The 17,568-nt window shown below is 41.3% G+C and overlaps 1 protein-coding gene across 1 annotated transcript in view; it reads left to right on the forward strand.

Annotated features, from left to right (window-relative positions):
- Nucleotides 1–17,568, forward strand: part of LOC139274793 (neuronal PAS domain-containing protein 2-like) — a 238,266-nt gene that overhangs the window by 211,375 nt on the left and 9,323 nt on the right. The window contains exons 18-20 of the mRNA XM_070891488.1: nucleotides 6,639–6,764; nucleotides 8,198–8,379; nucleotides 14,485–14,577. Coding sequence (XP_070747589.1) covers nucleotides 6,639–6,764; nucleotides 8,198–8,379; nucleotides 14,485–14,577 — 401 coding nt within the window. The remainder of the gene's footprint in view (nucleotides 1–6,638; nucleotides 6,765–8,197; nucleotides 8,380–14,484; nucleotides 14,578–17,568) is intronic.

Genomic DNA, 17,568 nt, shown 5'->3' on the forward strand with positions numbered 1-17,568 from the left:
TCAATAAGATCATGGCTGATCATTCCCTTAGTACCCCTTTCCTGCTTTCTCTCCATACCCCTTGATCCCCTTAGCCGTAAGGGCCATATCTAACTCCCTCTTGAATATATCCAATGAACTGGCATCAACAACTCTCTGCGACAGGGAATTCCACAGGTTAACAACTCTCTGAGTGAAGAAGTTTCTCCTCATCTCAGTCCTAAATGGCCTACCCCTTATCCTAAGACTATGTCCCCTGGTTCTGGACTTCTCAACATCGGGAACATTCTTCCCGCATCTAACTTGTCCAGTCCCGTCAGAATCTTATACGTTTCTATGAGATCCCCTCTCATCCTTCTAAACTCCAGTGAATAAAGGCCCAGTTGATCCAGTCTCTCCTCATATGACAGTCCAGCCATCCCTGGAATCAGTCTGGTGAACCTTTGCTGCACTCCCTCAATAGCAAGAACGTCCTTCCTCAGACTAGGAGACCAAAACTGAAAACAATATTCCGGGTGAGGCCTCACTAACGCCCTGTACAACTGCAGTAAGACCTCCCTGCTCCTATACTCAAATCCCTAGCTATGAAGGCCAACATACCATTTGCCTTCTTCACTGCCTGCTGTACCTGCATGCCCACTTTCAGTGACTGATGAACCATGACACCCAGGTCTCGTTGCACCTCCCCTTTTCCTAATCTGCCGCCATTCAGATAATATTCTACCTTCGTGTTTTTGCCCCCAAAATGGATAACCTCACATTTATCTACATTATACTGCATTTGCCATGCATTTGCCCACTCACCTAACCTGTCCAAGTCACCCTGCAGTCTCTTAGCGTCCTCCTCACAGCTCACACCACCACCCAGTTTAGTGTCATCCGCAAACTTGGAGATATTACACTCAATTCTTTCATCTAAATCGTTAATGTATATTGTAAATAGCTGGGGTCCCAGCACTGAGCCCTGTGGCACTCCACTAGTCACTGCCTGCCATTCTGAAAAGGACCCGTTTATCCCAACTCTCTGCTTCCTGTCTGCCAACCAGTTCTCTATCCACGTCAGTACATTACCCCCAATACCATGCGCTTTGATTTTTCACACCAATCTCTTGTGCGGGACCTTGTCAAAAGCCTTTTAAAAGTCTAAATACACCACATCCACTGGTTCTCCCTTGTCCACTCTGTTAGTTACATCCTCAAAAAATTCCAGAAGATTCGTCAAGCATGATTTCCCTTTCATAAATCCATGCTGACTTGGACTGATCCTGTCACTGCTTTCCAAATTTGCTGCTATTTCATCCTTAATGATTGATTCCAACATTTTCCCAACTACTGATATCAGGCTAACCGGTCTATAATTACCCGTTTCCTCTCTCCTTTTTTAAAAAGTGGTGTTACATTTGCTACCATCCAGTCCATAGGAAGTGATCCAGAGTCGATAGACTGTTGGAAAATATCACCAATGCATCCACTATTTCTAGGGCCACTTCTTTAAGTACTCTGGGATGCAGACTATCAGGCCCCGGGGATTTATCGGCCTTCAATCCCATCAATTTCCCGAACACAATTTCCCACCTAATAAGGATATCCTTCAGTTCTTCCTTCTCACTAGACCTACTGTCCCATAGTACAATCGGAAGGTTATTTGTGTCTTCCTTCGTGAAGACAGAACCGAAGTATTTGTTCAATTTGTCTGCCATTTCTTTGTTCCCCATTATAAATTCACCTGAATCCGACTGCAAGGGACCTACTTTTGTCTTCACTAATCTTTTTCTCTTCACATATTTATAGAAGATTTTGCAGTCAGTTTTTATGTTCCCTGCAAGCTTCCTCTCGTATTCTATTTTCCCCCTCTTAATTAAACCCTTAGTCTTCCTCTGTTGAATGCTAAATTTCTCCCAGTCCTCAGGTTTGTTGCTTTTTCTTGCCAAATTATATGCCTCTTCCTTGGCTTTAACACTATCCTTAATTTCCCTTGTTAGCCATGGTTGAGCCACCTTCCCCGTTTTATTTTTACTCCAGACAGGGATGCAAGTAAACCACTGTACAGACAGTAGTTGCAAGTAAACCACTGACTTTTCTGTGGTTATCAGAATGAGTGATTTCGTTTTAAGAACATAAGAAATAAGAGCAAGAGTAGGCCATATGGCCCCTCGCTCCTGCTCTACCATTCAATAAGATCATGGTTGATCGGATTTGGTCTCAACTCCACTTTCTTGCTTGTTCCCCATAACCCTGGACTCCTCTATAGTTCAGAATCTGTATATCTCAGCCTTGAATATATTCAATGACACAGTTTCCATGGCGCTCAAGCGTATAGAGAATTTCAAAGATTCACGACCCTCAGAGAAGAAATTCCTCCTCATCTTAAATGGGCAATCCCTTATTCTGAAACTATGCCCCTTAGTTCTAGATTCCCCCACGAGGGGAAACATCCCCTCATCATCTACCCTGTCAAGCCCCGTCAGAATCTTATATGTCTCAATAAGATCACCACTCATTCTTCTAAACGTCAATTAGTACAGGCCCAACCTGCTCAACCTTTCCTCATAAGAGAAGCCCTTAGTCCCAGGAATCAACCTAGTGAATCTTCTCTGAACTGCCTTCAATGCAAGTATATCCCTCCTTAAATAAGGAGACCAAAACTGCACACAGTACTCTAGATGTGGTCTCACCAACGCCCTATACAATTGTAGCCAGACTTCCCTGCTTTTATACTCCATCCCCCTTGCAATTATGTCCAACATTCCATTTGCCTTCCTAATTACTTGCTGTACCTGCAGGCTAACTTTTTGTGTTTCATGTACGAGGACACCCAGATCCCTCTGTACTGCAGCATTCTGTAGTCTCTTTCTATTTGGGAACATAGAAACATAGAACATAGGTGCAGGAGCAGGCCATTCGGCCCTTCGAGCCTGCACCACCATTCAATAAGATCATGGCTGATCATTTACCTCAGTACTCCTTTCCTGCTTTCTCTCCATACCCCTTAATCCCTTTAGCCGTAAGGGTCATATCTAACTCCCCCTTGAATATATCCAATGAACTGGCATCAACAACTCTCTGTGGTAGAGAATTCCACAGGTTAACAACTCTCTGAGTGAAGAAGTTTCTCCTCATCTTAGTCCTAAATGGCTTATCCTTTATCCTTAGACTGTGTTCCCTGGTTCTGGACTTCCCCAACATCGGGAACATCTAACCTGTCCAGTCCCATCAGAATTTTGTATGTTTCTATGAGATCTTCTCTCATCCTTCTAAACTCCAGTGAATACAGGCCCAGTCGATCCAGTCTCTCCTCATAAGTCAGTCCTGCCATCCCGGGAATCAGTCTAGTGAACCTTCGCTGCACTCCCTCAATCGCAAGAATGACCTTCCTCAGATTAGGAGACCAAAACTGAACACAATATTTTGCTTTTCTATTCTTCCTACCAAAGTGGATAACCTCACATTTTCCCACATTATACTCCAGCTGCCAATTTTTTGCCCACTCACTTAACCTATCGATATCCCTTTGCAGACTCTTTGTGTCCTCCTCACAACTTGCTTTCCCACCTATCATCAACAAATTTATTGATCTGTTGCTGTTGTTTTTATTTTGATTTTAAACATCATTTTACTTTTATTAATTGTTTTTGGTTTTAAATCATGTAATACAGGTTGGACCTCCCTTATCCAGGACTCCCTTTTCTGGCACCACCCCTCGTCCGGCATGATTCTGGTGGCCGGGGGTACATGCGCAGAACGCGGCCAACCTCCACCCTGTCTTTGGGACCCTCTGCGAGCCCGTCGTCACTCGGCCCGCCGGGGGCTCGCCGACACTCTGCCTGCCGACACTCGGCCCGCTGACACTTCGCGGCCCGCCGACACCTTTGTTAATAAGCCAACTAATTCTTAATAGCAATGTGTTGCTATGAATTCTTAAACAAAGAACCCATGAAGTAAATACATTAATACACAGAGGAAATAAGAACATAAGAAATAGGAGCAGGAGTAGGCCATACGGCCCCTCGAGCCTGCTCCTCCATTTAATAAAATCATGGCTGATCCGATCATGGACTCAGGTCCACTTCCCTGGCCGCTCCCCATAACCTCTTATCCCCCTATCGTTTAAGAAACTATCTATTCCTGTCTTAAATTTATTCAATGTCCCAGCTTCCACAGCTCTCTGAGGCAGACAGATTTACATCCCTCTAGAGAGAAGAAATTTTTCCTCACCTCAGTTTTAAATGGGCGGCCCCTTATTCTAAGACCATGCCCTCTCGTTCTAGTCTCCCCCATCAGTGGAAACATCCTCTCTGCATCCACCTTGTCAAGCCCCCTCATAATCTTATACATTTCGATAAGATCACCTCTCATTCTTCTGAATTCCAATGAGTAGAGGCCCAACCTACTCAACCTTTCCTCATAAGTTTCCCTCATCTCCGGAATTCCAGGTGTGGCCTCACCAATACCCTGTATAACTGTAGCAAGACTTCCTTGCTTTTATACTCCATCCCCTTTGAAATAAGGGCCAAGATTCTATTGGCCTTCCTGATCACTTGCTGTAGCTGCATACTATTTTTTGTGTTTTATGCACAAGTATCCCCAGGTTCCACTGTACTGCGGCACTTTGCAATCTTTCTCCATTTAAATAATAACTTGCTCTTTGATTTTTTTTCTGCCAAAGTACATGAATTCACACTTTCCAACATTATACTCCATCTGCCAAATTTTTGCCCATTCACTTAGCCTGTCTATGTCCTTTTGCAGATTTTTTGTGTCCTCCTCACACATTTCTTTTCCTCCCATCTTTGTATCGTCAGCAAACTTGGCTACATTCCACTCGGTCCCTTCTTCCAAGTCGTTAATATAGATTGTAAATAGTTGGGGTCCCAGCACTGATCCCTGCAGCACCCCACTAGTTACTGATTGCCAACAGACTCTCTGTTTTCTATTAGTCCACCCAAGAGACTAGAATCTGACTCTACAAAAATGTAATGGAAATGAATATCCAATCTGACTTTTAAGGGCAAAAATCAAAACATGGTATATCCTGTGCTTCTGACAAACATAATTGTTGATCCCTGCAGTGTTGTAACAACCCAATCACTATAAAATTACTTTAGTCAATTGCCCTAATGGAAGTGCAACAGGTCACTTTCAAGTTGTAGTTATGGTGCCATAGTGTATTTAAACCCTAACGAGTATTTGACATCTGAGAATCTGTATTTATTTTAATAATGGATATATTTAGCACAGTCTGTTCAAATATTAAAAAGAAAAAAAAGAAAGACTTGCATTTATATAGCGCATATCACGACCTCGGGATGTCCCAAAATGCTTTACAGCAAATTAAATACATTTGAAGTGTAGTCACGGTTGTAATGAAGGAAACGTAGCAGCCAATTTGTGTACAGCAAGCTCCCACAAACTAAAATGTGATAATGACCAATCTTTTTTTAGTAATGTTGGTTGAGGGATAAATATTGACCAGGACACCGGAGAAAACTCCCCTGCTTTTCTTTGAAATAGTGCATGGGATCTTTTACACCACCTGAGAGCGCAGACCGGCCCTCGGTTTAACGTCTCATCCGAAAGGCAGCAAAGCTGACAGTGCGGTGCTCTATCAGCCTGGATTATGTGCTCAAGTCTCTGGAGTGGGTCTATAAAACCACAACCTTCTGATTCAGAGGCAAGAGTGCTTCCACTGAGCCGGACTGAAAAGTAATAAAGGACAGACTATTTCTTGTAACAAAGTTTATTTATTTTCCCATTCTAGTCTTTCCTGCTGCCATTACAGCTCAGAAATGTGGAGTAAAATGCTCTTTTGTGAAATTTTAGGCTGTGGGCAGTGATACTTTGTCTCTGAGGCACAGAGAATGCTGAGACCTCTGATACTTTTGTTCTTACAGGCTTGATTATTTTAATTCTCTTGAAATCTCCCAGTGCTCCAAATGTTTTTAAAATTAATTCTCAAGATGTAAGTGGCGCTGGCAAGGACACATTGCCTATCCCTAGTTGCCCTGAGAAGGTGGTAATGGCTCTTTTCCTTGACCCACTTCAGTTCTGGTGCTGATGCTACTACCACAATGGCTGCAGACGTTGGTACAGATACTGATGTGACACAGTACTGTAGCTGCTTTATTGTCAGAAAAGCAAATTTTTTCAGTTTGGAGTTACACTATGGTACTTCTAAAGCAGTTTTCAAAAACCAGCAGTTCTATGTGCTGACAATAAAATTGTACCACATGAGCATATTCACAGTAATGCCACAAACATCAAGCAAAGTCCATACTTCAAAGTAAAATGTTTCAAATATTTAAAAACACTATAAGAGTGCAATTACATGGAATTCATTTTAATATTCAAAGTTTCGCTCATCAATAAAAATACTATCAAAAAACTGTTTAAGAAATATTCTAAATTCCCATGCTCCCAGCAAGAAGATTCATTCAAAAGGAGTCGAGAATTGAGGCTATAATGCTGTAGCCCTTTCTCTGACCCACTCTCCCTGCAAGGAAGCTCCCACTGAGTGCAGGATCATAGAATCACCCCTGTAGTGTATTGTGTCCCTCAAAACTTTACCAGTTGTTAATATTCAAACAGATTGTAATTGAAAATCTGAATGTTACTAACATGGTTGAAAATCTTTATTTTAAACTTGCTTTTCTCCCTTTTAGTTATCCCTACAGCAACCAGTGTCTATCAGCTTCAGTCCATTACAGCATCAAGAATCACAACAGCAAAAGCAGCAACAAATGGGCCTTACAGTGCAAGACCAGGCTCTTCCCAATAAACAGATACAGGTACCAATAGGATCAACATAATTAGGTGTCTTTACAGCAGATTCAAAGGGAACCAAGTATACTCTCAAACCAGCTAAATTATTAGGTTTCTAACATAAATACATAAAATGCTGGAAATACATAGCAGATCTGTCACCACTGTAGATTCTTCATTAGGAATGAGAAACTGGGAGATAAATGATAAGATAGGGCTGAACAAAACAAAGATTTCTTCTCTGCTCAATGTGCAACAACATTATATACCCCAAATACATTTATGATTTTACTACACATAGACCACCATAGGGAATCTTCCCTTCAAGAGGGGAGAGGAAAACAAAAGGTAAAAGGATGTGCATGCAAGTAAATGCTGTTAAGGGAGATGACTACACGTATTGTAAGATCTCTAGTTTGTGCCTCCTTTAACTAAAGTGCATTATGAAGGGTGAGTTGTGCAGCTTTTAATTTTACAGTGTGCTCGTGCCCAGGGTATCCAAGGAAGAAATGGAAGAGTATCCAGTGTGCTACCTTTCCTCTTCTCGTCAGGTCATTGAACTTTTTGTGGCAGTGGTTTGTAGTTCTGGAGATGAGAGAGTTGGCATTCAGCGCTATTGCCACCTCTCTCCACGTGGCATGAGAAACATTTTTTGAGGCATCCTCCCATGCAAATCCAGCAATCGCTCTCTCCTCTGATCGATCAACTCGAGAAGAGTTTGAAGATCAGTCTCACTGAAATTGTGAGCTCTTCTTTTACTCTTCCTTGCAATGCCTTTATCCCTTTTTCAGCATCCTGTGCCAGATACTTCAGTGGAAGACATTCTTAAAAAGTTGAACAAAATGACAGGAGCTATCTAGTGCAGTTACCTTACACTGAACTTTGCTACCTACTTGTTTATCCCACAGCCTGCTGCTGCAACCTGTAACCAGATCCAGCTTTATAAAGCCGCATTCTGATTTTCTCATACTCACTAAACATTACTACCATTTTACATGGGACTTGTGCTGGAGATCCTCTAGTGGAACTCGCTACCACATGGAATGGTTGAGACATAGATGCATTAAAGGGGAAGCTAGATAAGTACATGAGAGAGAAAGGAATAGAAGGATATAGTGATGAAATAAAGTGGTAGGAGACACGTGTGGAGCATAAACACTGACATAGACCTGTTGGGCCGTATAGCCTGTTTCTATGCTGTAAAATTCGATGTAATTGACATGCAAATGAGCTGACCCACAAACTTCTGGCAGATTCAGCTCTCAGAGTATTAATGGGTGCAAATACCGCACAATATACTGCGTGGAATTTCAGGAGATGCATGTCTTGATCCCTAGTAACTGTGGTACAATATCTGATCTATTTCACACTAAATGTAGAATATTGTGTGAAACAGAATATTTGGATTTGGATTTTCTTGCTAAATGAGATTATTTGTGCTTTTTATTTTTTTTTATAGGATGCTAAAATGATTCAGGGTGGACAGATTGTACAGCCTTCCCTGCCCAACCTATCTTCTGGTAGCCTGGCATTAAATTTCAGCAGTCCTATGATATTCTCTCAGGCCCCCACGATGACACTCCAGAGTGATGGCACCATTGGTCATTTAGGTCCTAACTTCAGTCATGATAGGCAACTAAGGTAATAGCAACTTTATTTCAGAAATTACAACCAATGGATGAGTAGTTAAAAACATACTTGAAAATTAACATTATGTGTATGAGTCATCTCTCAGAAAAGCATTATTTTAAAGAATGTCTATCTGGGGATTGGGTGACAGTGACTGAGCACACTGCCCTTTTACTTCTGAAACCAGACCTTCAATCACTTAACCTCTCTGTCTCTGGTTTCAACCCGATTTCCAGTGGTCAAGGTTTATAGCACAAATCAGCCCAAAATTTCAGGGAAGCAAGCCAATTTCAGTCAATATAAGGGTGGTTATGAAAATAAAAAACCTTTCACTGGTACAATCGAAGTGTTCTTTTCAGTCAGAGTTAAGGCATGGTGTTGTGGGAGAGCAGAGGCTGTTTTACTTTGTATCCGGTTGCACTATATCTCATCTGGCAGTGATTGATGCTGGCACACTGGCTGGCTAAAAATAGGAAAGTGCATATTTCCTAGCACTTTAGCTCAATTATTACAAGATTATGGACTGGAAAATATTTTTAGTGACAGAGTAGCAGTGGGACAGGACTTCTGCTCACCCTCCGACTCCATCATTCACCATAGCTGGTGGGCTCCCAACAGGATCTCTGTTGCCAAGAGGGAGCCCACCATTGCACTGGAGAGAAATCCAGCGTTTCTGCATCAAGGATGCTGCTGCAGGCCCTGAATGAGGGGCTTTAAACAATGAGAGCCCTGAAGAAGGAAGGAGCTGCAGCCATTGTAGGTCTCGTCAGAAAGGCACTCTCCGTCTATCTGATGAAATCAGGACATTTACTGTCGCTGTCCTGTGCCTGCCGCCACCCTCCACAAAACAGTTCTTGGAAGCAATGATAATAGAGGCAGACAGGAAGAGATTAGGGAGGCCGGGCTTCCTCCGGTATTTACATGGAGCAGGTGGGAAAGGGGAAGTCAGGGGCAGTCCTAGCGCAGGTTGAGGTGGGAAATTGAAGTTAGGGTTGGGAGGCAGTGGAAGAATTCACTCATTTTCCTGCCACCAACAATTCAGCCCAATTTCAGGCAGCATCACAAAGGAAAATACAGCTCTATAAGTTTCTCATTTTTTTTAAATAAAAATTCTTTGTTGAATGGTGTTTGGTAAACACAGAAAACATTTTTTTTTGCTGAAAACACTACAGCAAGATGATGTAATCACTGTCTATTGTGCTACAGATCAGACAGGAAGCAGAGTAGGAATAAACGGGTCCTTTTCAGAATGGCAGGTAGTGACTAGTGGGGTACTGCAAGGTTCAGTACTGGGACCCCAGCTCTTTACAATATACATTAATGATTTAGATGAAGGAATTGAATGTAATATCTCCAAGTTTGCAGATGACACTAAGCTGGGTGGTGGTGTGAGCTGTGAGGAGGATGCTAAGAGGCTGCAGGGTGACTTGGACAGGATAGGTGAGTGGGCAAATGCATGGCAGATGCAGTATAATGTAGATAAATGTGAGGTTATCCACTTTGGTGGCAAAAACAGGAAAGCAAAATATTATCTGAATGGTGACAGATTAGGAAAAGGTGAGGTGCAACGAGACCTGGGTGTCATGGTACATCAGTCATTGAAAGTTGGGATGCAGGTACAGCAGGTGGTGAAGAAGGCAAATGGCATGTTGGCCTTCATAGCGAGAAGTTTTGAGTATAGGACCAGTTGTACAGGGCCTTGGTGAGGCTACACCTTGAATATTGTGTACAATTTTGGTCTCCTAATCTGAGGAAGGACATTCTTGCTATTGAGGGAGTGCAGCAAAGGTTCACCAAACTGATTCCCGGGATGGCAGGACTGACATATGAAGAAAGACTGGATCGACTAGACTTATTTTCACTGGAATTTAGAAGAATGAAAGGGGATCTATTAGAAACATATAAAATTCTGACGGGATTGAACAGGTTAGATGCAGTGAGAATGTTCCCAATGTTGGAGAAGTCCAGAACCAGGGGTCACAGTCTAAGGATAAGGGGTAAGCCATTTAGGACCGAGATGAGCAGAAACTTCTTCACTCAGAGAATTGTGAACCTGTGGATTTCTCTACCACAGAAAGTTGTTGAGGCCAGTTCATTAGATATATTTAAAAGGGAGTTAGATGTGGCCCTTATGGCTAAAGGGATCAAGGGGTATGGAGAGAAAGCAGGAATGGGGTACTAAAGTTGCATGACCAGCCATGATCATATTGAATGGTGGTGCAGGCTCGAAGGGCCGAATGGCGCACTCCTGCACCTATTTTTTTTAATGTTTCTGTATCCCACTAATTCCATGAGACAAAAATGACATATTCTACCATTTTATCATCTTTCAAAATTCCATATATTCTATAAAGGTTCCTGCAGATTGGAAGGTAGCAAATGTAACTCCGTTATTTAAGAAAGGAGGGAGAGAGGGAAAACGGGGAACTACAGACCAGTTAGCCCAATGTCAGTAGTAGGCAAAATTCTAGAATCTATTAATTAAGTATTTGGTAACAATAGAACTGGGCAGTCAACACTGATTTATGAAAGGGAAATCATGTTTGACAAATCTGTCAAGAGTTTTTTGAGGTTGTAACTAGCAAAATAGATAAGGGGGAACCAGTGGATGTGGTGTATTTGAGTTTTCAGAAGGCATTCAATAAGATGCCACACAAGAGGTTATTAAACAAAATTAGGGCTCATGGGGGTAATATACTAGCATGCATTAAGGATTGGTTAACGAACAGAAAACAGAGAGTAGGAATAAACGGGTCACTTTCAGGTTGGCAGACTGTAACTAGTGGGGTACTGCAAGGATCAGTACTTAGGACTCAGCTATTCACAATCTATATCAATGATTTGGATGAGGGGCCCAAATATAATATAAAGTTTGCTGATGATACAAAGCTAGGTGGGAATGTAAGTTGTGAGGAGGATGCAAAGAGACTTCAAGGGGATATAGACAGGCTAACTGAAAAGAAAACAGTATTTTTTAAACGGTGAGAGATTGGGAAATGTGGTGTTCAGAGGGACCTGGGTGGCCCTGTACACGAATCACTGAAAGTTAACTTGCAGGTACAGCAAACAATTAAGAAAGCAAATAATGTGTTGGCCTTTATTACAAGAGGATTTGAGTATAAGAGTAAAGATATCTTACTGCAATTATATAGGGCCCTCATGAGACCACACCTAGAGTATTGTGTACAGTTTTGGTCTCCTAACCTAAGTAAGGATATACTTGCCATAGAGGGAATGCAACAAAGGTTCTGGGACGGGGGGATTGGCCTATGAGGAGCGATTGAGTAGACTAAGCCTATGTTCTCTAGAGTTTGGAAGAATGAGATGTGATCTCATTGAAACATACAAAATTCTTACAGGGTAGATGCAGGGAGGATTTCCCCTGGCTGGGGAGTCTAGAACCAGGGGTCACTGTCTCAGAATAAGGGGTCAGCCAGTTAGGATTCAGATGAGGAGAAAGTTCTTCACTCAGAGGGTGGTGAATCTTTGGAATTCTCTACTCCAGAGGGCTGTGGATGCTCAGTTGTTGATTATATTCAAGACAGAGAGCGATAGATTTTTGAACATTAAGGGAATCAAGGGATATGGGGATAGTATAGAAAAGTGGAGTTGAGGTAGATCAACCATGATCTTATTTTCTTATCTCCAATTCTATTCCCGCTTCCTTGAGTCCCATTTAGTACAGTGAACTAGCAGGGCAATTAATTTTCCCATATGATTCAATTAACATGGACTATATGGGGGATAAGTGAACTGGATGAAGAATCCCCTATCAACAGATAACTCTGAATTCTTCACACATGTGTTTAGAGATCAGACTCCACTGTAAATCAGACTTGTAACCACTGTCTGTTCAGGTGATTGTCAAAATAATGGTGAAGCTATTGGCACTCACTATTATATATACATAAATGGTACAGCAACTTCAGGGGAGGAGCAGATGCGCGTTTAAATGCAAATATCCAAAAGTTGCTAACCGAGTTGTGCGGCTCCACCATTAGCTTTGCGAAAATGTCTGCCTCACCTTTGCATTGAAGGTCATGAAGTTGCTGTATTTGCGCGGAAAATACGAACTAAACCCGTTGAAGATATTTTGGGTTAGTAATTACAAGTGTAAATACCCTTTTAACGACGTGATATTTGTTAAGTACTGTCAATCAACCTCTCAGGCCCAGAAACTGAACAATTAAAAGCGTGCAGTCTCATTCCTTAAGGTATTAATTGTTGAAGATTTTAAAAATACCAAATTAAAATTTGTATTAACTTTTCCTTTCTGGCTCTTTTTTCTCTCTCTTAATCCAATCTTTCTTTTCCTTTCTTTATTTCTCTTTCTGTACCTAATTTGACATTGAATTCACCCACTCTAATATACACTTCCTTCTCGGTCCCTCGCTGTTTATTTCTCAATCCTTCAATCTGATTGGTTAAGGCAGTACAGTTTCTTGCTCTCTTCACTTAGTTCCCAGATGTCCAGTTTCCCTCGTTGCGCCATTATAAGAACATAAGAAATAGGAGCAGGAATAGGCCAGTTGGCCCTTCGAGCCTGCTCCGCCATTTAATAAGATCATGGATCAGATCTTGGGCTCAGCTCGTCTTCCCTGCCCACTCCCCATAACCCTTCACTCCCTTATCGTTCAAAAATCTATCTCCACCTTAAATATATTCAGCTTATACTTGATTATACTTATACAAGCTATACAGGTTATCAGCTTGTACTTCCAGCAACTTGTGATGCAAAGAATTGTAAAACCTAACTATTGGTGGATTGTGTTAGATGCCCTGCTACAGCAAAATCAGGGCCATTATGTTTATGCTTCACAAATGTGTACTTTAGTCTGACTGTCTCTTCACATTGGTGATTGATTAAAGGGTTACATTTTTAACCTGTTAATTTAATTGCAAAAAAGTTATAAGAAGACAGTTAGCCCAAGTTTTATTCTGCAGTCCTTGGCTCAGATTTAGCTTCTTTGTTGCAGGATCGAGTTTCAACAGATACAACTTTATCTGTTTTTAAGATGAGTGTTTTATAAAGAATCATGATTAAGGAGTAACTACAAGAAAAACTCCATGTCATTTAAATCTCAAGATCAGATTTTCATTGTAATCTCTGCCACCTGTCCATTATCATTATAAAATATGCAGCAGTTATTTTTAGCTATGTAAATTAAATCTGATTTGTTGCTGTGGCATACAGTAGATGTTACTGTTTTCAGTGGCAGTAGTCATAGCAGAAGTCAGCAGGGCACTTGCTGTTGTCTTGCAGAGTGGAAAACTGAAAAAATGAAAGAGTTGGCTACAGCTAACAATGCTAGACCCAAATGTCTAAAAATGCTCACTGTGCACAAGGTGCATAAAAATGTTATCATAATCTCTGACTCAGGGACACATATTCTACCATTGAGCCTAGTTTATACTGTGTAGAGAGATTCCCATCGAAACATCCATTTTCCCAATTACAGATTGGTAGCAGTATAATTGGAATGCCAAACCTTGTGCCACCCTCTTCACTAGAAAAAAACATGCAAAAAAAAGTTGAAAATAAGATTGGGAAAGCTCACATTACAGTTGCAGGCTAAATAGTTTGTATTCAACGACACAGCCCTGAATGCCTAAATTAGGAATCAGTCTATTTCTGACATAAAATCGGCTGCATTAACATACTGATATAAGACTCTCACTGTTTCTGGCAGGAGCTTTCTGAGCCAGTTGTGCACTTGTCTAGAATTGCAGATTGTGTAAGTGATTTCCATCCATGCTTCTGGTCGGTTACTCCTATTTATGGGGCATAACCAACATGAAAATCCACACGGTCTTTCACCCACTGCAACACAGTAATCCAAAACCCTTAAAAAATGAACTGCAGCTTCTTTGACCAATCTCATAATTAATCAACTGGTATTTCTGTATGCAGGGAGAATATCTTAGAATATGATGCATTGATCAATATTAGCAAGTAGGTGTTCAGTGCATATAGCAAGGTTTTTAAGCACCGCTCAATTGATCCAATGCACTTGAGATAAGCACCTTATCTAAGTCAAAATAGAAAAATTAACACATCCTTAAAAAGTATTATTGTGGAAATGTGAGATATTTGTTCATGTTTTTTTTCCTTTTAAGAATGCTACTTAGTCAACCCATTCAACCAATGATGCCCAATACATGCCACTCTAGACAACCCACAGAATTCAGTACTACTGGACAACAAGCTAAGTATGTCATAGCTCTCTTCACTGTAACATTTTCTGTATTATGGCTCTGTGAACTTTCATATGTGACTATTTGGTTTGGATTGAAGGACATTTGTGTAACCAAAAAGTATAGCAAAGATGAATTCAAATTAGTTATAGCAATCTCTAATTTGATTTTGAATGAAAACACCTATATGAAGGAGAAATTGAACACCGATGCTGGTTGTAAATGATTTGTGCTTATAGAGCGTAATGTATATTAATTTACAGCAACCCAATGCTAGAAAATATTTTTGTATTGCAGTGTGTTTTGCACCAAAATGCGACACGAAAGGGCCCATTGTATCTTCTTGTTCAAGTAAAGGCTATATTGTTCATTGGTTGTACAGATAATTTTGTGCTGCAGGTCAAGTTCATAAGTTGTCGATTTAGGGGGAAGAGGTAGTCATCATAAAGGGGTCCATTTTCTGGTTGGTGATCTATTGCTCCAGATTCTTTCTGGCATTATTTTAAGGCGGGTCTAGGGAATTCGACTCAACTCCAACTGGATGCAATTAGACTTTATTTAAGACTTGTAAAATTTAACACATTGCAGTACATGAGTGATAGTTTACAGAACCAAGCAGAAACTATACTACCCACTCCATCCTGGATAAAAGTGTGCCTCTTGATGTTACGCAAAAGGTCTGTTCCCTTCCTCTTGGATGCTTCCTCTTGTTTTAAAATGCTTCTACACTGAATAGCCTCAAACGCTTGTCCTTTACACACCAGAAAACAGGACAACACACAGCCGAAACCAGTCAGCAAGTGCCACACTTACTTCCCTTGTTTCCTTAATGTTCCTTGCACTGATCACACCATATGCCTGCACCAATCAGATTTCTGATCATGTCCTGTATTCCGAGCATTGTAACTGAGGTTTGTTCTGGCTTCAATAATAGTATGCCGACTCTGTTCTCTACCCAATAGCTGCTAACTATGTTAGTTACATAAATAATATTGCCAAGCTTTTGAGCAAATTAACCCTTTCTTCTATGAGTGGTACAAATGTTGGCTCTACTCGACATATTCTCTTGGTTTCACTGTGAACAGTCATTCCTATAAGCAGACCTTGTAACCCTTATGATCAGGTGCTTGCCCATATTGCCTAATACCTAGTTATACAATAACATGACCTGGAGACATAACTGGATATCATGATTCCGGTATATGCTCTCAAGTGCACTTCTCCAATCTTCTGAAATGCAGATTAACATCTATTTGAAGAAGTGAAATGAATTATTGAACTGCTTTATTTTACAGTCAGCAAGTGAGCGTACAGAGTAACCATTATAATAAATTATGCCAAATTTTATTCTCTCTTTATATCAAGGAAAATAATAAAAGATGCCACATTGTCCTTGTTACTGGCCGAAGTAACATAAATGGCAAAATACTGCAGATGCTGGAAATCTGAAATATAAATAGAAAATGGTGGAAATACTCAGCAGGTTGGGCAGCATCTGTGGGGACAGAAACCAAGTTATTGTTTCAGGTCTGTGACCTTTCGCAGAACTGGAAAATGTTACAGATGTAAGAGGTTTTAAGCAAACATGGAGGCCGGGAAAGGGTGGGGCTGGGAGGAGGAAAGAAGAGAAAGAAGGATTTGTGATAGGGTGTGTCGTGTATGCAATAACTGTTAGACTGAGTACTATTTAACTCCAAGAGGTAACATAGAAACTAGGTGCAGGAGTAGGCCATTCAGCCCTTCGAGCCTGCACCACCGTTCAATATGATCATGGCTGATCATTCCCTCAGTACCCCATTCCTGCTTTCTCTCCATACCCCTTGATCCCTTTAGCCATAAGGGCCACATCTAACTCCCTTTTGAATATATCGAACGAACTGGCCTCAACAACTTTCTGTGGTAGAGAATTTCACATGCTCACAACTGTCTTGAGCGAAGAAGTTTCTCTTCATCTCGGTCCTAAATAGCTTACCCCTTATCGTTAGACTGTGATCCCTGGTTCTGGACTTCCCCAACATCGGGAACATTCTTCCTGCATCTAACAGGTCAAATCCCGTCATAATTTTATATGTTTCTATGAGATCCCCTCTCCTAAATTCCAGTGAATATAAGTCTAGTCGATCCAATCTTTCTTCACATGTCAGTCCTGCCATCCCGGGAATCAGTCTGGTGAACCTTCGCTGCACTCCCTCAATAGCAAGAATGTCCTTCCTCAGATTAGGAGACCAAAACTGTACACAATATTCAAGGTGTGGCCTCACCAAGGCCCTGTACAACTGCAGTTAAGACCTTCCTGTTCCTATACTCAAATCCTCTCGCTATGAAGACCAACATGCCATTTGCCTTCTTCACTGCCTGTTGTACCTGCATCCCAACTTTCAATGACTGATGTACCATGAAACCCATGTCTCGTTGCACCTCCCCTTTTACTAATCTATCACCATTCAGATAATATTTAGCCTTCCTGTTTTTGCCACCAAAGTGGATAACCTCACATTTATCTACATTATACTGCATCTGCCATGCATTTGCCCACTCACCTAACCTGTCCAAGTCACCCTACAGCCTCTTAGCATCCTCCTCACCCAGCTTAGTGTCATCTGCAAACTTGGAGATAGTACATTCAATTCCTTTGTCTAAATCATTAATGTATATTGTAAATAGCAGGGGTCCCAGCACTGAACCTTGCGGTACCCCACTAGTCACTGCCTGCCATTCTGAAAAGGACCCGTTTATTCCCACTCTTTGCTTCCTGTCTGCCAACCAGCTCTCTATCCTCGTCAATTCATTACCCCCAATACCATGTGCTTTAATTTTGCACACTAATCTCTTGTGTGGGACCTTGGCTCTGCTTTATTAAGGCCCAAAGTGACTAATATACAAAATGGCTGGCCTTTTATACTTGGGCTGCACACACATGCGTGCAGCCCAATGGCCTCCAACAGTGACGCCATCTAGTGGCTAGTGATCCCAAAAGTACATACATGACAATACCCCACTCTGAGA

Source organism: Pristiophorus japonicus, chromosome 10 (genome assembly GCF_044704955.1).
Source record: "Pristiophorus japonicus isolate sPriJap1 chromosome 10, sPriJap1.hap1, whole genome shotgun sequence".
NCBI classification, from domain to species: domain Eukaryota; kingdom Metazoa; phylum Chordata; class Chondrichthyes; family Pristiophoridae; genus Pristiophorus; species Pristiophorus japonicus.